This window comes from Acinonyx jubatus, chromosome B1 (genome assembly GCF_027475565.1).
Source record: "Acinonyx jubatus isolate Ajub_Pintada_27869175 chromosome B1, VMU_Ajub_asm_v1.0, whole genome shotgun sequence".
In the NCBI taxonomy this organism is placed as follows: Eukaryota; Metazoa; Chordata; class Mammalia; order Carnivora; family Felidae; genus Acinonyx; species Acinonyx jubatus.
This window is the reverse complement of record NC_069382.1, coordinates 16,460,275-16,480,569: the sequence shown is the minus strand read 5'-3', so window position 1 is coordinate 16,480,569 and position 20,295 is coordinate 16,460,275. Positions and strand designations below refer to the sequence as shown.

The 20,295-nt window shown below is 42.1% G+C and overlaps 1 protein-coding gene and 1 pseudogene across 8 annotated transcripts; both read right to left on the bottom strand.

Moving 5' to 3' along the window:
* Positions 1-1,347: 1,347 nt before the first annotated feature.
* LOC106982228 (coagulation factor XI) lies at positions 1,348-19,428 on the bottom strand. Of its 8 annotated transcripts, none has more exons than XM_053216322.1 (15): positions 18,645-19,428; positions 17,873-17,928; positions 15,752-15,914; positions 14,141-14,247; positions 13,107-13,266; positions 11,818-11,927; positions 10,961-11,120; positions 8,749-8,858; positions 8,486-8,648; positions 8,290-8,396; positions 4,675-4,843; positions 3,308-3,483; positions 2,639-2,734; positions 1,975-2,114; positions 1,348-1,677 (listed from the first exon to the last, which is right to left on the bottom strand). In XM_053216322.1, exons 2-15 carry the CDS (start codon positions 17,925-17,927, stop codon positions 1,621-1,623), a joined length of 1,773 nt encoding a protein of 590 aa, XP_053072297.1. In that variant the 5' UTR covers position 17,928; positions 18,645-19,428; the 3' UTR covers positions 1,348-1,620. The 8 variants fall into 8 exon arrangements, with proteins under 8 accessions (XP_053072297.1, XP_053072296.1, XP_014935884.3 ...); XM_053216321.1 differs by having other exon boundaries at positions 1,348-1,742; positions 15,752-15,890; positions 18,645-19,420; XM_015080398.3 differs by having other exon boundaries at positions 1,348-1,742; positions 18,645-19,419.
* Positions 16,393-16,548, bottom strand: LOC113604740 (uncharacterized; annotated as a pseudogene).
* Positions 19,429-20,295: the final 867 nt, after the last annotated feature.

The following is a 20,295-nucleotide window of genomic DNA, read 5'->3' as shown; positions in this document are numbered from 1 at the left end:
TTTGTCTTCCTCAGCACAAACTCCTTCTTGCCCCAATCTTTGAACCCGCCCCCAAATGCTCTTTCTCTCTCGTCATAGAGCCCTGTGCATCCCTCTCGTTCAAGTGTAAAATCATTTTATACTTGTGTAATTGGCTTATTTTCATTGTTCATGCTAACTAGACCGGGGCTCCGTGAAAGGAGGGACATAGTTACATATGCTAACCACGGTGTCCTCATGGTTCAGTGTGCTCAATAGATACTTTTCATCTTGGACGAGACATATAGTTGTTGACACAGGGTGAAAATTGCAGTGGAGACAGTGCAGATTCTAGTCATTGCACCTCATCAGAAACCATCACCGGGCAAATACACTAAAGGGAAAACCCCAGTACTTAGTATACAGGGAGCTGTTTTGAAGGTAACGAGGGCTCTGTGATAACCATCCACTTGTTCCCAAAGTGGTTTTTCCCTGTAGTATGGATGTATTTTGTATTGAATTCTGTCCAATCCCTTTGTTATCTGTAAAGGTCAATTTGTAAACTTACACCCACAGTGCCAGCTTCTCTTAGGAAGGTTCTAGCTTACTCTCTTCATCTCTATCAGCCTCCGTGACCCAGAATCACACCGACTAAGTATACAATCTACACACCTATAATTTTCTAGGCAAGTACAACTTTTAAGATCCGTCCCCTAAGATGGGGTGGCTGGGTTACTCGGCTGAATGACCAACTTCGGCTCAGGTCATGACCTCACGGTTCGTGAGTTCGAGCCCCTCGTCGGGCTCTGTGCTGACAGCTCAGACCCTGGAACCTGCTTCTATTCTGTGTCTCCCTCTCTCTCTGCCCCTCCCCCACTCATGCTCTGTCTCTCGAAAACGAATAAATGTTTAAAAAATTTAAAAAAAAAGATCCTTCCCCTAAGCTACCACTTCCAGGTAAACTACTACCTTTAATCCTTTCCCATACTGAAATTCTGGAGTCCACATTCATGCTTGCTGATGGCTTATGTCTACCCAAACTAATTCAGAAACATACTAAAAGTTGAAATGACAAAGATTCCTGATCATTCTGAAAATATGCCATTGAATCTCATCAAGTTCCTCCCTTACAGAAGGAGGATACTCACGTGGGCAGAGTACGGATTCTTGCAAGTTGACGGTGACGGTCCTTGTCCCCATTTTCTCCAGCCCCCATTTCTCACCTAACAAATCTCTTTATGGTGGTTGCTTTGGCCGTTCTACCCGAGCCTCCGGTGACACAACTCGCTTCTTTCCTGGTATATCTGGCAATCCTTTAATCTTAAAAAAATACCACCGTCTCGGATTTCTTTGGCTCAGTAAGGTGTGATCAAAAAGCAAGAGACTGGATGCTGAAAACAAACTATGATTAGCATACAATGGGAATTGCGGAAATGACAGCTTGTGTCTTCTGACGTGTGGCTCACAAATACCAAGGCCCCTCCACGCCTTACTGTCTTGACCCTGGATCCCGCGGAGGAACATGGCGGCTCGGTGTCTGTCTCCTTCAGTCAAATCAAAACCCTCCTCCCGGGAAGCCTCTGGTTTGCCTTTCAGGGGTCACATGACATCCGGGGACTCTTTCACACCGCTTGAGTTTTCTCCAAAATCCAGTCCACGTACTCAACCACATTGGTGTAAACCCCGGGCCGTTCCCTCTGACCGCAGCCTTCTCCCCAGCTGGTGATGCCCACCAAGTGCCAGACGTCGTTGTGTTTACAGGACAGGGGGCCCCCCGAGTCTCCCTGTGACGGGGGGGAGCAGAAAAAAAAAGGTGCACGGATCGGTTCAGATGCTTCTCGTCTTAAATGCATGGGTCTCAGAGTGATTTCATTTAAAATTCTGTTCTTGGCTCTTTGATAAACTTCACTGTAAGCAAAACAAATTGACCGTGGTTCCCTGCTCCGGGGCAGAAGACTCCTTAAATGCATTAAACATTCTCATGTGAATATATTCAATGGCCAAAAACACTCTTACCTTACAAGCATCCTTCCCTCCTTCTCGGTAGCCTGCACAGAGCATCTTATTGGTTATTTTGTGCCCTCTGTATCTTGTCTGGCACTCTTCAGTTGTCACCAAGGGCACGTTAGCTTTCTGGAGAGTATTTTGTATTTTGTCTGAAAAAAATTTTCGGTTTGTGACTGGAATACTCATATATATAATATAAACACGTATGTTTAAAATCAAAAGCGTACCGATACAAAAATCTAGAAAGAAAAAAAAATACTAGGTTTACCTCCTAGACCTTTTATAACTACAGAGTTATAGAGAATATATTGTTTATTAACATTCCGTTTAAAACTAAGCCTGGCTCTGACTGGAATTACCTCCCAGAGAAAATAATTGGATAACAGGCTATGACATTTAATAAAAAGTGCTAGGTTTCACACTAAACTTCATTACAAAAAACGAGTCATTAAAGGGATTGTCATATTTAAAATTTCCAATCAAACAGACATGGGATCCTCCTCACTTGGGTAATTTTGTCTCTTCATTCTTCATCAGCATGCTTTCTGTAGCTGAAGAATGTGATTATTTTACTCACATTTTAGCTGTGGGACTTGATAGAGCAGAAAAGGTTAAGACGAAACCATGTTCTTTATCTTTAGGGTGGAGCACACACAGAAACATGGTTTCTTACCTCCTAATTTTCTGTACCCCCATCCAGTCACCCAGCACTCAGCATATATTATGCTTCGATCTCCTTTGGAAGGTAGACATATGGGTCTCTGAGCATCTAAATTTTAAAAGTCATAGTTTAGTCATCAGAAACAAAATACATCTTCTCTCCCAGGAGAGACTCTCTTCTTTCACTTTCTATTATGCAGTGTGTTCTCTATTATATTCGGGCTGTGCCTCATCGTCATTCACTTTCACTCCTTGTGTTCAGCATTCTACATCACATATCCTGGGAGGAGGGAACAAGGAAGAGAAAAGGCACAGCCCTCCCTCCTAACTTCATCTCTTTAACCAGGTCTGTTGACCCTGTAGAAATTGCCTACTCATTCTGACCCTTGCCCCTAAAAGGGAGATATAGGTCATCTTTAATATTCCAATACATTATAGAGTTAGGTCATTCTGTGAACCTGAAGAAACCTGGAGAAAACTTAGCGCTTCACCCACACCCCTAGTAAGATTTAACGATCGGGGAACAGCACCGGTCTTAGCAGACTAAAAGAGGAGCTTAGTAGCCCCTCTCTCATGATCATACCACCTGGAGATTGTGGGGCTCAGGCCATGAACCTGGCAGTGTTAAACAATACATCTAGGCCATCATTGTAGAGAACTTTCCATTTAAAATTCGACACACCTGTGTAATTCATTGCTGTTTCCAGTTTCAACAAGGCAATATCATACCCACTTTCTGCCATTTCATATTGATCATGAATTATTATTTCTTGAACCCCAAAGAAAGCCGTGTCCTTTTTAACTTCTGATTGATTTAAAATGCCACTATAGACACGCAAGATTTTAGGTGACTCTAACCTAAGGAATAAACAATAGAGGAAAAGAAATTTTCATTACCAAATGATTCCCAAACATTTGAGCTATACTGTTATTTACCTAGCTATTACTAATATTTTCTGCCGGCGGCAGGCTTTTTGTCGGAAAGAAGTGATTTCATGCTAAAATTTTTCACTCACATATTCCTCCTGTAGAAGGTCCTGGGTTAGCATTTACTATATTAAACACATAAAAATGAATGAATGCTCTTTTCACCCTCCAACACACACACACACACACACACACACACACACACACAAACACACTCGCGCTCTCTTTCTCTCTCCTCTTCCCTTCCTCCCCCTGACTTCCCCCGCCCCCCACCATGAAGAGTTCCGGGTGTTAGTTTCAACCCTACCATTGATTACCTATCAACCTGAGAAATTCACTTCGATTTTCTTGTACTCCATTTTCCCATATGGAAAAGGTAAAAGGTAAAGGAGGCTATTGACTTCAAACATATCTTTGAGTTATAACGTAAGTATAAACAAAAACAAACACACAAAACCATGTCCGGAAACTCAGAGAATACCAAAGTGCAAAGAGGAAGTTTGGCCAACTAAAATTCCCTGGAATACATATACTCTCCTGATGGAGCTTTTAGGTCTGGCCAATATTAAAATTGACCTAAGTAGGGAGTCCAATCTGAGGATACGTAATGAACTCTTCCTTCTGTATTTGGAAACATGGCAGTGGGGTTGGGGGGTGGAGAGAGAGAGAGGAGAGAGGAGAGAGCAGAGAGGAGGAGGGCAAGAAGGAGAAGGAGGGGAGGGGAAGGGAGCAGAGGGAGAGGGGAGAGGAGAGAGTGGAAAGATGAAGGAGAGAGAGAATGACGAATTTAGAGAAGGGGAAATTTTCCTTGTGTTTGGCTCTGGACCTGAGGCCAAGACAAGCACAGATGATATGTTCTGATGGGAAACAACAAGAACACCCCTGGGCATGTGGATGCATTTAAATGGGAAAGCAGAATAATATGCCATCATATTCCTACACCTAATCTGATGCTGGTAGACCGTAACTGTTCTTTCTTTTTGCCTTTTTTTTTTTAACTACAGAGATTTAATGTAGCAAATAGGGTAATTTACATTTTTAAAATATTTACTAAAATGCTAATGACAGATTCAGTATATGGGCGACCCCCGGGGAACTAATAAAATCGGTAATGGTACGGACCCAATCAAACAGTGAGCAGCTGTTAGTATCCACTGGTTTCCAATGATGGAGCCTCCACACAGGTGTCTCTGGGCAGGTGATGTGATGTGCAGAGTTATCTGCCATGGCCACTCACCATGAACAGATGCCTCTCCTCCAACAATTCTGGGCTTGATTTTGGTCGTACACACTACAACAGAAGGGTTGCAATGAGTGGCTTCCTAAGTCTTCCTTTTCCATCAGCAGTTACGTCCCTTCAGGCAGAAAGAGAAGCAAACCTGCCCTCGATTCAGTATCTTATCACGACCTTGACTTGAAGAAATTTTATAATCAACTCAGCAAGCAGAGCTTGCACAGGAAAATTGCATGACTAAGTCACCTTCTAATGACATGCTCCCAAAGAATGTCTCATCCGGTCCTGCGTGGCAGTCTTCTCCTCCCTCATCTGCTAACCCTGATGGTTCTCTTAAAGCAGTTGTCAAGTGTGGCCCTTGGACCAATCGCGTCACTCGGGAATTTCTTAGAAATGCAACTTCTTGAGCTCCCCTCAGACCCAGTAGATCAGAAACTTGGACAATGGAGCCTAGTAATCTGAATGTCAACCCGCCCTGCTGAAGTTGGAGAAATACTGTCATAAAGAAAAGTGAGCACCCTCCTCTCAGTTTACAGCTTTTGTCCAATTCCTATCTTCTTCCACTCAGGCTGACCTTTGGTCCCAGAGTCTCCTGCTCCAGCTGGGCACCATCCAAGCATGGGCTGCTCTTCTGTCTGTGAACTGTTTCTCCTTTTGGCTTTGTTGACAGTTTGGGGTTCTCCCGGATCAACCCTTGATACTTTCCAAGCACTTTGATTCACATTTACCCCCTCTGTTTCCTCCTGTCTTAGCTGCCCTGGGCAGGATGGTCGTTTTTGCTCCTACTTCCTGGCACGCCAAATGAGAACCCACCCTCCCAATGGGAGCCCTGGCCAAATCTGCCCCAGTAACCTAGATGGAATCGGAATGAGGTGTTCTGGGACAACAGTATTCTAGAGCAATGCTTCTCATACTTTAATGTGCATATGGATCACCTGGTTATCTTTTAAAATGCTGATTCTGATCCAGTTTGGGGGCGGAAGGTTGCTGAAATTCTTTCTAGTAGGCTCACTGCTGATGTCAACATGCTACACCCAGACCACACTTAGACTAGCATGGCTCAGAGGACCAGGGAGGCTTCATGCCCTTAGCTAGAGGAGGAGGAGTGTGAAGTTAGCAAAAGGGTCAGCAGTCAAAAGCCAAGTCCTTGGGGCGCCTGGGTGGCTCAGTCGGTTAAGCGTCCGACTTCGGCTCAGGTCAGTCTCACAGTTCGTGAGTTTGAGCCCCGTGTCGGGCTCTGCTGACAGCTCAGAGCCTGGAGCCTGCTTCAGCTTCTGTGCCTCCCTCTCTCTCTGCCCCTCCCCTGCTCATGCTCTGTCTCTCTCTGTCTCAAAAATAAATAAACATTTAAAAATTAAAAAAAAAAAAAAGCCAAGTCCTTAATGGTCTGTTCCCTGGTTTTGTGCGGGTGTAGAACAATCTCTCTAGGACTTTCTTTTCTGAACAGGAAAATAGACGTATAGTCCTGGGGCAAACGTCAAATAGGAAGAGAGGAGTCTTGAAGAAAACTCTAGTTGGTAGCAAGCAGAGGCAGGGACAAGCTGGGTGTGTTTGTGAAAGCTTAAACAGGCTGGCACACTGAGAAGTGTTCTCACCTGAGGGTGGATGGGGTGAGATTCGTTTCAGAGCAACATTTTGAAGATTTTGACTAGATTCTGGAATTACAGGGAAGCCCTTGTGATTTACGAGGAAAGGCAAAGTTTAGGAAAATGAATGGGTATACAGTAACTAAAATATGTTATAAACAATTCAATAGTGCCTTTCTTAGGGACAAATGATAGGTCTTGATGTTCATTCTGTCTCTCGGTTCAAACAAAATGCTGCAAATATCTGTGTTTAACATTAGATTTTGTGTTAGGAAACATTTCTTTTGATAGCAATTCCTCTGTATCTTCAGAAAGTTATGTTGAAGACCAATGATGGTGTAAGATATGAGAGTCACCTCAGTTATATATCCCCTCCCATTAGGGTATTATTTCATCGGACGTCGTGGAGGAAAACCTAATTATCTAGTTTCAGAAGGTGCACTAAAATGTCTTAAGATTTTATTTTCCTTTATCTTGTATTCTCTGCCTCAGCTATCAATCTCCACCTGATACATTCTGTAGCCTTCATACACCAGAATCCATACATTCATCAGAGAAGAACGTAGTGAAAGGAAAGTAGGGAATGGGTTCAAGTGTTGAGTGCTGGTTCCCATTTTAGAAACTACGTCAACATCACTGACAACATCTGCCGAGCGTCCCTTCTCGTGCTTCGCAGAACGAAGACAACAGAATTATCCTAAATGCTCCTTCTTAGATAAATATATTGTAAGGAAAACAGAATATAGGAGATACACCTTAATTGGCTGGCTTTTTAAAGGAGTTTGGGCCATCAGATCCCTCTGTACTCCAGGAAGGCATGGTTTCCTTGTTAGGATGTTAGATTGGACACAATATTGTACATGCTACAAAACAAGTTCTCAGAAGTTAAGGATTTACTCTCCTCTCAGTAGAGAAATAATTCTGAAACAGAAGATTTTTATACTCTGAAAACTGTTACAAATTATAATCATCACTTCTATTTTACTCATTAACTCTCAGTTGAATCTTAAATTCATAGTACATTGTAATATCGGACATTAAGCAAAAAAAAAGTCTAAAACATGTAGTTTTATGTGAATTAGTAAGCACTAAAGTCATCATAGGTTATTATGGTAATTTAGAGAAAAGTGTGATAATGTTCTTTCCTGTTGGAGATTCTGTCTGGAGATCGTTCTGTTTGCCTACAAACCATCCCTCAGTACTATGCTCAGAAATTAGCCCCTAGAATTGGCCACTGCTGATCTTATTTTCAGGGTAATTTGTATCACATTTTACATATATTGTAGGTCTTCTTTAATCTAGAGAATCTTTTTATTTTCTTTCCACCCTGTCATACTCATTGTTCTAAATAAATAGAGTTTTACTGTAAATTTTTGCCAATATTCATAAGTATGCAGAATACTTGTAGGGGATCTGAAAGAATGAAGACCCCTGAAGGGGAGCTACTTTATTTCTTGAATACATACACATTTTTTCAAACATATGGTAGTTATTTATGTTTCAACTAAATACCAAGTAATGGCCAATGGACAGAAAACAAATAATCCGATTAACCAAATTCCTGACCGATATTCAATCTTCAAGGGTAATAAGAAAGATAGTTAGCCTTCATAGTAGGAATTAAACATAAAAGTGTTGACTGAGCCTGAGTCTCATAATAAACTGTATACATGTGTCCAATTAAAACCCATACTCACTTAATATTAGGTAATGCAGAGTTTAGTTGAGGCCCAATATTTACCACTAAAACATGGTCAGCCTGGATGACAGGAGTAAAACTAACAGAAAATTGTATCTAAGTTGGTTATTGTACTAATTTTCTCCCCTTTGCGGTTACTATTGATGCTGACAGTCATGATATATTTGGTATAAAAATAACTTCTTCAGATGTATTTTCTCGCGAGCCGTTAAACTCACCATTATCCATTTTACATAACCTTAATGTATATCCAGAGATGCCTCCTCTCCCATGAAGTATTTTCGTTGGAGATCCATTTGAAGAGAGTTTTAAGTAACATTTACCCCTGCAGGTGGGAAACAGAAGAGTATAAACATAACACCCCCCTCGAGGAGATGGGACGGGAGTATCTGTGTAACTCTTTGTACGTCTTACTTCCCTCCGTTGCAAGATTCTGGAGATGGCGAATAGGTAAAAAACTGGCAGCGGATGGAGTCGGTACACATTTTCTGGCAGGCTTCGTGCCCTTTCACGTCAACAATGTCCAGTTCTTCTCCCAAGAAATCAGTGTCGTGGTAAAATGAGGAATGACAGAACACTAGGCAGGAAATCACACATCAGGTACGAGACACCAAACTTACCAGTAGTCGACCAGGGTTTGTTGATCTTGATCAGAAGAGAGTGGCTCCATTGTTTACCTGGGACACTGTGCCTGCAGGTTTGCAGACTGAAACCAGAAAGAGCTCTGTCCTTCTTAATGCGTGTACTTGGTAATCCACTTTCAGATGTTTTCAGGAGACAAAGATTTCTAACAGAAAAAAAAAGGGGGGGGGAGGAGGGAATATAAATGGATCACGTAACACATATCAAAGAAAAGAACGATTTTTATAACACGTACAAAAGTCAATTCATGTTGGTGTGTTTAAGAGTGAACAATTTCTCATTTTGTAAGTACTCTTCATACATCACTGAGTCAGACCCCATGATCCATAGGTTGTAGACAGGTCTTCAACAGGATACCACTTGCCTCCATAAAAGTTTTCTGAGCTGTTTCGATCGCCAGTGTTCCTACCATCTTCCTTCTTTCTCTCCTTTCTTTCAACACTCCTCGCCCATTTCAAAGATTCCATAACTTTCATGCTCTGGAGAAATCTGCTATCCAGAGTTGCTTCAGGCTCTGACACGGATAAATGGCATTCATCGCAGGCTCCATACAGGCAGCCTCTTCTTGGAACAAAACAACTTTTCCTGATTAGCCCCAAATCACAGTCTAGAGCAGTGCTGTCCAATAGAGTTTTCTGCAATGATGGACACGGTCCATGCCCGTGCCACCCAATTCAATAGCCCCTAATCACATGTGGCTACTGAGCACTTGAAATGTGGCTGATACAGCTGAGGAGATGAATATTTAGTTCTATTTAATTTTAATTAATTTCAATTTAAAAAGCCAAGTCTTGGCTTCTAGCACGCCTGTTCCTCTCTCACCCTGTATTGAGGATCCAGTGTTTTACCCCTCTTACAGGTATTGACCGGGAATGTTATAAAAGGAGTAAAAAAAGAAAATGAGCAGTGATTAGGCATCTTTCTAGTTTGTGCCATTTATAATGCAGTCTTTGAACCCCCTTTCTTCTCTGACTGCATTCAGTCCCTTTAATTACCAGTGGTATGCTAGTGATACCCAGACACAGATCCAGAACACAAACCTCTCCTCTTAGTTCAAGATTTCCCTTTCCAACTTCCAGATCAACATTTCTCTCTGGATGTCCACTGGGCATCTCTTCCCTCTTGAAATCTGTGCCTCATGAAATCTGCATCCCAGTCATGGGTATTTTTATCCTTTCGATTCCTTGGGCCAAAAGTCTTAGAGCTCTCACTGACTCTTTCCTTCAGAGCAGACAACCAGTCAACAGATTTTATTGCCTCCCCATTGGACAATATATCCCAACCTGATGACTTCTCTATCACTTCCACTCTTGTCCAGGTAGGGCAGGGTTTTCATCTCTTTCGTTCACTAGTGGTATCCCTGGTGTTTAGAACAGTGCTTCGTATGCAGTAGGCACCAAATAAATTATATCGTTGAGTAAATGAAAGTAACAGATATATTTTCATGGGACCAAACTAGTACTTCCAAAAGTCACTCAATGGAAAACCAGGCTTGCTTGATGGACAAGGACCTCAAGGGCCTAACCTAGCTGGATTCTGGGGGACCTATTCCTCACACAAACAGCCAAGTCAGGCAAATACCGGGGGCTCTGAGAATTCCCATTCAGATAATATAGAGTATCGAGATTCTGAAGCACTCTTAAGTGGGGTTTTTGGTTTCTTGTTTTTGTTTGTTTGTTTGTTTTAGTGAATCTTATTAATGAGGAATGACAACCCCAGCAGACATCTCTGTAATGATCAAAGACCTTTCCCACGTTTCAGCATGGTTTCCTGTATTGGTACCCATCGGTAGGAAAACAGCATCTCAATTCTCAAACACCCCTCCACAATTATCCCCAATTCCATTAATATAGGCCTTCCTTTCCACCTCTCTTCACTTCGGATTTGACATTACCCTGATACTCCCAGCCCTTTCTACTCTAGGTTCACTGATCTCCAACTGGGCCCTGGACTAAGTTGCCCCTTGAGGGTCATCCTTACGTTCTTTACTCCGTTCAGAACGAGGCAACCCTCCCTTTGCTGCAGGCAGAGACCTCCCTCAGCTCAAGAAAACAAGAGTCCTCGGTAACCTCAGGTTTGCGGTCATCAGGTGGCGAATGCAAAGAGAAAGGGGCTAGGCATCCTTCCCGGCAACTTTGGCCTGTCCTCTGCAGACATTTCGATTAAATGTGTAGCTGCTCAGAATTTTTTAAAGGATGGACCTTGATCGGCCGTCTTAAGGCATGAATCTTCATCTTAATTCCTTACCTTTCAGATTCTTTTGGCCATTCTTGAGAAAGGAAGGTAAAAAACAAACAACCGGGGTGGTGAGTACAAATGCGGCGACAGACAAAGACATCCGGAGCCATGACACTGTCGATGTTACTGTCCGCAAATGCCGTACTAGGGAAAACGTCCCTGATACAAGCTGTACGACAGAAGAAACCATGTTTAAGAAATCAACTCCCCAATATAATCAGTAAAATCCCAGCTAGAGTATTTGTAAATTCCATATAAAAAGTTTGTTGCGGGGTGAAGAGGGATGAGTAGGCCCAGCACGGAGGAGGTTTTTAGGGCAGTAGAAATTCTCTGCACGATACCGTGAAGATAGATAGATATCATTATACACTTATCCCAACCCATGGAATATACAACACCAAGAGTGAACTGGAACGTAAGCTGCAGGCTTTGGGGCGATTATGATGTGTCAATGGATGTCAATCGATTGTAACAAATGTACCACTCTGGTGGGGGCAGGGGGTGTTGATAATAAGGGAACCTGTGCATGTGCCCCGGGGCAGGGGTCTATGGGACACCCATACTTTCCCCTCCATTTTGCAGTGAACCTAAAATCTTAATAACAATTCTTTTTACAGTTTGTTTATCCCAAGCTTTTTAAATTTTTTTCATTCGGAAAACTGGAGTGATTATTTTAAACTTTAAATTCAAATAGAGCTCTAATTACACAGGACATAACGACATTTTTTCACACGAAGAAGGTAAAAGATCATTTGGTCCATTTCACCAGGGAGCGCACATGGTTGTCCTAAGTCAGGCCCCTCATTCGTACCAATCGCACCTACTATTTAATAGTTAAACCACCTCGCCGAGAAAGTAACAGTTACCCAGCTTAGAAAGCGCACAGGATTTTAGTGAAAATCCAGACACCACTTTAGTGAGCTTCATTATTCTGGTTGGTGTCCCCATGTGGGTGTACTTCAGCAGACAAATGTTTCTGAAGGAAAACAAAAATGGGAAAATGTTTTACTCGTCTAAATACATGTAGGAAACAACATGAGACGATACGAAATTCCAGTCTAGAGACTTCCTGGGCTGACAGCTGAGGATCTGCTCTGAAAAGCATCAAGCTGATGCTGGACAGCAGGACTTGAGTCCTTCCTCTGCCAGGACCTGGAGGGCCTCTGAATTTTGTCAATTCTAGTTTTCATCACTTAAATGACAGCTTTGGAGAGATGACGGCCTGAAGACTCGGAGGTAGGAAGTAATGAATTCTCAAGCCCTTCTCTACTCCCCATTTCCTGGCTTGCTGTCCCTGTCGTGTTAAGTCTCAGACGTGAAATATGTTAAGAAGATGTAGCTTGAGCTGAGCCAAACACAAGACGTGAAAACTTACTTCTAAATCTGAGCATTTGGTTTTGTCGTTGTTTTTGAAAGGAGTGACAGATGCTTTATTATTATTTATATTATTCACCTCCTTGTGAATGTGGAGAGTGGAATGGAAAAACCCAAAGGGGAATCCAAATAATGGTCATTTAAACTTCGTTCTCCTTTTTTTGTTGGGTTCTAGATCAGTGTGGTTTCCTATACAACCCTAGAACATCTCAGAAATTTCTAAATATAAAAGTTAGTGATATTTTTTTCCCTAAAAAAAATTTTTTTTTAACGAGAACACCGATTCATCATTAGAGATCAGGTCATTTCTACATTCTCACACATTTATCTCCAGCATATTTCAAAATCCAGTTTGGGGTGGATTTTAAAACACTTCACATGGGCTTCAGTTATTCTGTCTTAGATAAGGAACTCTTACTTAGAGAGGTCTGAGTAGGTTTTCCCTTTGGTCCTATAATCCTTAGGCTGGGAATGACACAGTCAGATCAACTGTAACTGTCTCAAAACTTCCAGTGAAGAAACGTATCACTTTTTAAATTAGCCAGGCGATGGGCGAAGCAGATACAACAATGTCAGTAAAAAGACAGAGTCCTTAACATAAAGGAAATGCATTTCTGCTACTTGCTGTGAAGAAAACTATTAGCACTGTACTTATTCTAGAAATGTCGTTTGGGGGCTGAAAACAAAAATTCTGGCATCAAGTCGAGGAGAAATTTTGTTTTCCATCAGACAATGCGACGATCTACTCACTGTCCGCGGGCTCAGCCTACGGCTCACTCACCGATGTTCCGTGCTTGGAAACTGCTTCGTTGCATATGTGAAAAAGTGACAGTGCACATCATTTGTGCATCTCTCTTGGCATTCCTGGGCATCCCTGGTCATCAAGCTATTATAGTTCATGCCCTTCATGTCCAGGTCCACGTACAAATTCCTGTGGCAAGCTGGAGACAAAAGCAGACAACGTGGCGGTCTTCCAGACTCCAGAGCCAACCTGAACAGTGCTACGTTAGCAACTGCCCTTCCTGACTTACTCTTTCAACTCTTCCAGTCACTTTTTCTCAGAAGTCCTTTGTTTTCATCTTCATCTGCTTAACTTCTACGCTCACATGGAAGCAGAAAAAGAATGAAAATGCCCTTCTTATGGCGCAATAATATTAGACTTATAAATTGCTGTGTTAACTTTCTGCCCTGGCCTCCCTTGTCTCCTTAACTCCACTGACTGATTGATCCACTGACCTATTGGAGGATCTTTTGACGGTTAAGTGTCGTCTCAACCTTCCTCGTTGCTCCTTTGATTCGAAGTAATATGTTTAGTATGGACTTCCAGGGGCGCCTGGGTGGCTCAGCTGGTTAAGCGTCTGACTTTGGCTCAGGTCATGATCTCACAGCACGTGAGTTCGAGCCCTGCGTCGGGCTCTGTGCTGACGGCTCAGAGCCTGGAGGCCGCTTCGGAGTCTGTGTCTCCCTCTCTCCCTGCCCTTCCCCTGCTCAGGCTCCAGGCTCTGTCTCTCTCTCTGTCTCACAAATAAATAAACATTACAAAAATATGGACTTCTATATAAAACTTTAAGCTGGGAAGAGGAAGATGAATGATGAGAACTGATACAGTAAGGCGTGTCCTTCTAGTTGGGTAAATTTTAATGAAGGGGGGACAGAGTGTGCGTGCTAGTTTTGACTCTTCTCTGAAAGAACTTCATTAGGAGACTCTAAGTCCACACCGCAGGGTTTTGTTTCATAGCCATAAAAGCATATGTGATGTAACTATATATATATCATAGTAACTAAGTGTTTACGAATTCTAACAGGACATCTTACCACTTATTTGATGTGGGCATTGCTTGAAAGAATATCCAGAAATTGCTCCTGTCATATTCACCCTTGGCAGTGTTTCTGTTACACTGTCTTTCAGGATACAAGTAAACCTGCGTGAGAACTTACGTTTTAAAATAATGGATCTTAAAAGTCAGCACACAGAAAATCAGAGAGAAAGAAACAAACTGCTCTATCTGATGCCAAAACAAATATTTTCTTAGCAAAGCTGTTTGTTTGTTTTTTTCCATTCTAACATCCCTTCACTTAAGAGCTCACGTACAGTTTTCCCTACTAACTGGAAACAGGAGTGAACTATGGCCCGTTGGTCAAGCAGCCCTCTGCCTGTTTTTTGCAGCCCATCAGCTGAGAATGGCGTCTTATTGCTAAATGGTTACATTTTAAATAGTTATAGAAGTACTTCTATAATATCTTTGACTTTGCTTCTGGATCCATCATTGCTAAAATATTCAACCCCGGCTTTGTCACGAAAAAGCTTGCCAACCCTTGTTGTAGACTCTAGAGTAGTAATTTTTTAAGTTCAGGATACTATGTAAATCTCTATGAATGCAGCAATAATACACACACATGTTGATTACTTACCTCTGTAGTAAAGCTTCATCATTGAATGTTCAAGTTCAACATGGAAACAAAAGTGGTGGATGGAAAGTCCTAAAAGTTTTTTTAATGTTTTTATCTATTTGTTTTGAGAGAGAGAGAAAGAAAGCGGAAGCAGAGGAGGGACAGAGAGAGAGAGAGAGGGAGAGAGAAACCCAAGCAGGCTCCATACTGTCAGCATAGAGCCCAATGTGGGGCTCAGTCTCATGAAAGCATGAGATCATGACGTGAGCCAAAATCAAGAGTCGGACACTTAACCGACCGAGCCAGCCAGGTGTCCCCAAGTGTCCTAAAATTTTTAAAAATATGACTATAGACACAAAACCACTAAATGCAGTTGTGAATCCGGAGCAGACACTGGTTAATAGCTATAAATTATATTTGGGGGACACCTGAGATGTTATAAAGGGGTTCTTGTTACAATCGTTTCCTTTATGTAGGAAAAGGTATGTTGAAAGGTTTAGGAGTAAAATGTTACAATGTTTTCAAATTATTTCAAATGGTTAAATAGAAAGATAGATAGACAGACAGACAGACAGACAGATGATAGATAGATAAAAATAAGGCACAAATGGCGAACAAAAAACTTGGTGGTGACGGGATCACTGTGCTGTTCTTTCAAACTACATTTATAAATATTTATTTCCTAATAAAATAATTGAAGGAAAAGCACCGGTCTGAATAACATCAAATATCAATAATGAATCAAAAAGCAAGGAACAAAATGATTAAGAGGCGTAATAACAGCGGAGAGAAATAAGTATACCGCTAAAATCCAGACCACAGAGGAGCTAGAAAGTCCACACTGAGAGGCATGTCTGCTCCTCCCTGATCTGCCTGGGCACGATTTCTTTTTCCTGCAATGCTCAATATTTCAATTGAAGGACCACATGTTTTCCCATCATTAACCTTCCACTTTATAAAATGGTAGATGAATACTTATTGGTAGGTAATCATCCCGGAAAGCTACTCCCTCTGTGCAGAAACGCGAACATTTACCATCTGGTAGGATCTTCCGACGACGATTCAGCCATGAAGGTGAAAAGCAGACATCTCGGATGGTGGGTGCAGATAAGCTGACAGTGCTTGGCACTTGGCGTGAAAATGGTAGTCACGTCTCCTCCTTGAAAGCCGGTATCTGTGAACAGCTTAGTCACACATTCTGTGATGTAATACGTGGCATGAATTATTGGGGGCTTTAGTTGCACGTATCGAATTAGATAATAATCTCACAAAGGCAAGCGAAGTAGGTCTGCCTCCCAGGAAATGCGCCCAAACTTGGAAATCAGAGCAATCAACCCTTTGATGTTGGTTGATTGGATGAGCAGCCTCAGACAGAAAAAGAAATTGCAAAATGGCACATTTGCCTCGATGGAACTGTGCTTCTGAGGGATTATCTTGGAGATGAGGGTGCTTTGCGGGTAACTGAATAGTTTCTCAGAGCTTTCCTGGCCAAAGATGTTCCATAGGGTCACATCCAAGTCTGGAACGGGCCGCCTGCTTTTCCCTTTCCCTATTGCTTGTTTGTCAAAACTCCTTGTTTATATGAAACAGAGGATCCAGAGTGATGGTTTTTCAATAGTGTTTGATGGCCCTGGCTGTGACACACTGTATCACCTCACTATTTAAAACGGGCCAGTTTAGGAACAGGAACTGTAGATTCTCAGAAAAATATCTGAATTCCCATTCCAGCTGAAACCACACACAGGTATTTTTTTAAAAGCTAAGTTGGATAAAACCCATTTTTTTTTTTTCTGTTTCTACACTTGATCTTAGCCAAAAGGCCAAGAAGCGATTATTTTTTTCCGTTTCTAGAAAGAGATATTTAATATTTCAGATTATGGCTCTTTGGGTCATTATTACTCAGTCACTGAATAAAAGGTTGTCGTTTTTAATCTTAGTACACTGCCATTAAGAAGGCTTCTTAATGTCTTTCATATACGTAACATATGCATGCTATATATATATAAACGTATACATACACTTACAGTAAAAATGAAATACTTTGGGAAGGATAAAATATAACTCAAATATTTATCGTAGTAACAAACATACCAATGAGTATGTGGGAAAGTACGTAGGTACAGAGCAGTGAAAACTATCACTAAAACTATCACTAGATTTAGCCAGGGTGTTGGAGGGGGGAAATTCCAACTTTATTTTCACTAACCTCTACCCAAAACGTGATACAGCCTTCCATCATTAATGTAACGAACCACAGTGTTCATAGTATCTGCTTTGTCATACTAAGATTACAGATTTTAAAAGAAAACATGACAGCTGCCGATATCCTCAAATAACATCACCAGCTTGGTGGTGGTTATTACTTTGCAGTTTTAGACCCACCGCTAAACCTTGTTACATCATGTGTCAATAAGAAGGACATCTATTTTTGTATCAGGTTTTGTTTTGTTTCGTTTCGTTTTTACATTTTCACTAACGATATTGCAATACAATTGATTTTCTTGGCAATCCTTTGTATTTTTACTTTACGCCTTCGAAAACATGACTCTGAGAACGCAGTCCAAAGAGATCTCTGGGGAAAAAGAGAGTCAAGGATCCCTGCCACAGCCTGTGCTCAAAACCCACCACATACGCCTTCTAACTTACCCAACTAATAACCTCTGCATATAGGATAATTTTCTCCAAGATTTGCAGCTACCCAAGAGTGACCCGGAGGTGAGCAGAAACCTGCCCTCTCTCCCCAAGCTCCGGGCGGCTTCCTTGGAGTTGCAAGGCGGCCCCTCATTAGTTAAGGGTCTGTTTGCACCTAGAAGTGTTCTCATGGTCCACGGAAATCCCCCCATGCGATGCAAAGAAAGTAATAATTACCACCAAACTTGTCACGACTGATGCAGATTTGGACATAAACAGAGGTACAGATTTGGATGTGACTTCTACATATGGACCCAGATTACTACTATGATGACCAATTCCTGTCCTTTACTTGCCCTCCCTGTTTTGAAAACCCCTGGAGCCCTTAAGTGAAAAATAAAATGATTTAATGTCCTTCCGTGGAGTAGATGGTGTGGGCCTGTAGATCAGCCCTTCTGTTTTCCAGTCTTCAAAGCAGGAAATTAAGCTGTTTCCAATTCTTATCTGAGCTTAAGCTCTACTTACCACTGGAAACGGAGGCAAATAAAATGAAATGTACCACTCGATATAATAAAATCATCCTACAAAAAGAAAGATGTGTATGTATTTAGAGCATGCAAAGTGAATTTATAAGTAGTTCACTGACATCAGGGCTCACAAGAAACAGGGAGGGAGAGGAGTGGTGAATTCTACGGTATTTGCAGGTTGTTACGTTAATGCTGAATTTTACCTTCCCCAAATCCTAGGACACTCCCCAGGATGATAGCACGTAGAGTTCAAGACTTTCCTAGTTCTGAAGAACCCAGAGCGGACGGGGGAGTCCCCCCATCTCTGCTTCCCCAGTGCCTCCAGCTCACCGTTAACCAGATATTTTTCATTGCTGTCATCCGAGCCCTCCCCAACTCCAGTTTTTCCATTTTTGTGTTCTTTTCCAATTTGTTTCCTTTCTTTCCATCTTTGAAGCCTCTCTCTGTACCTCTTGGAAGCTCTAAATGACTTTCTACTTATGACGTTACCATTTAGAAAAGTCTGCTGCAAGTATATTCATAGACCGTCTTCATTACCTATAAACGTACTTTTGCTCACAAAGCATTGAACTAACTGCTCTGTGAAAAACTCACTATCAGTGAGACGCATCAAGACTTGCTATTGTTTTAACCTCGATCTTGAAAATCTTTCTAATTTGTAAAATTCTCTATTGTAAAAGATTTGTAAGACCCCCCCCCCCCCCATGGTAGGGAAAGGCACTTCAAGGAAAATTTGCTGGAGAGAAATCAAAGAATTTTTGAAATCGTACCTGAAAATATTTTGTTTGCCTGTTTGCCACCTTCTCAACAACAGGGTTTCTCTTCTTCCAAAATGGTCTTCATCCTCCTCTAAATGAGCTTGGGCAGGACACGTTCACTCAACTTTAATATTTACTTTTCCCGATTCCCGATGTTGTGTAACGGTGTCTTTTCGTACAGCAGTGGCTGCGAGAGCTCTCAAAATCTCGGCGTATCAAAAGTGGTCCAGTTGCTCGCTCTTTCAAGGCAATACATCTTTTTGTCTTATTTCACCGTGTATTTTTCAAAACTTCCCCCCAGAGAGACTGGGAGAGAACTTGAATTTGTGTGGCTTAGCAACTGGCCCCTCACACTGGGATGCCTGGTAACCACAGCTGCCCTTAACCACACTGACAAACATCGGCTGTTAATCATTAATTCTCGCCTAACTCGAGGCTCACAGTCTACAAAGAAAACGGGGAATGTCTGGTGGCTTCTTGAAGCGCGGTGTGGCCCCGGGGAACGTCACCTGTTGGGGGTGGGGACAAAGGGAGGCGCGGACTGTAGGTGCCCAGCGCTCCTAGACTCAGTTTCCCTTTGTATCAAGTCGCCTCCTCCGGGGTTATGTTGATATGGTCACTTCCAAGACGCCAACCCCTTTTTTATTCATCTTACAAACACTGAAAGTCTGACTTAATTTTTTTTAAAGAAACGGAGAAACATGGGGCTTTCCTGTCTTTCTTTAGAGTCCGCAATTGGAGACAAAAGGGGAGCTAGGAAGTCACGTGTCTAGCTTTTGCAAGCAATCAAAACCCGTCAATTCTCTTTGCCTTTTTTTTTTAATGTTTTAATTTTTATTTATTTTTGAGAGAGAGAGAGAGCATGAGCAGGGGAGGAACAGAGAGAGAGGGAGACACGGAATCTGACGCAGGCTTCAGGCTCTGAGCTGTCAGCCCAGAGCCTGATGCGGGGCTCGAACTCACAATCCGTGAGCTCATGACCTGAGGCGAAGGGGGATGCTTAACCTACCTAACCACCCAGGCCTCCCCCCGGAAATCATCTGTTTTAAAAGTCTGATTTACATAAATTTTAGTTCCCTTGCAAAACTAAAACCAAAAAAAGTACATCAATTTTAGAGAGATAATTTTATGGTTCAGAGAAGACTTCTAATTCTTCATAGGAAAGCAAAGTACGATTTTAGGTTTACAAATGCAGTCATAAATTAAAAAAAAACATTCTTGGGGTGCCTGGGTGGCTCAGTCGGTTGGGCGTCCAACTTTGGCTCAGGTCGTGATTTCACAGCTAGTGAGTGTGAGCTCCATGTCAGTCTCCGTGCTGACAGCTCAGAGCCTGAACCTGCTTTGGATTCTGTGTCTCCCTCTCTCTGCCTCTCCATCCCTCGCGCTCTCTTTCTCCTTCAAAAAATAAATAAACATTAAAAAGAAATGAAAAAGGAACATTCTGAAGATGAAAGGAGAAATAAACCTGGAGACAGGTTTGCCTCCATTCGAGATCCTTCTGAAGTTATTGGTATCAGAGGGGATACTAGACTTCGTTCAGTGACAATGCGGTGATAGGAGTGGGATCTTCGGAGCTTAGAAAACGCCACCAGCTTCCTTTGAGCCTTTTAATATTTGGAGACAGAGACCCTCTCATTTCATGTCTGTTACACGTAGGTTGCCA

Coding starts and splice junctions, on each gene's coding strand:
- LOC106982228 (XM_015080398.3), bottom strand. CDS start 17,927: ATGATTTTATTATATCGAGTGGTACATTTCATTTTATTTGCCTCCGTT. Junction 15,915..17,872: donor ATTTGCCTCCGTTTCCAGTG/GTAAGTAGAGCT, acceptor ATTACATCACAG/AATGTGTGACTAAGCTGTTC. Junction 2,115..2,638: donor GGGGTACAGAAAATTAGGAG/GTAAGAAACCAT, acceptor AATTTTTTTCAG/ACAAAATACAAAATACTCTC.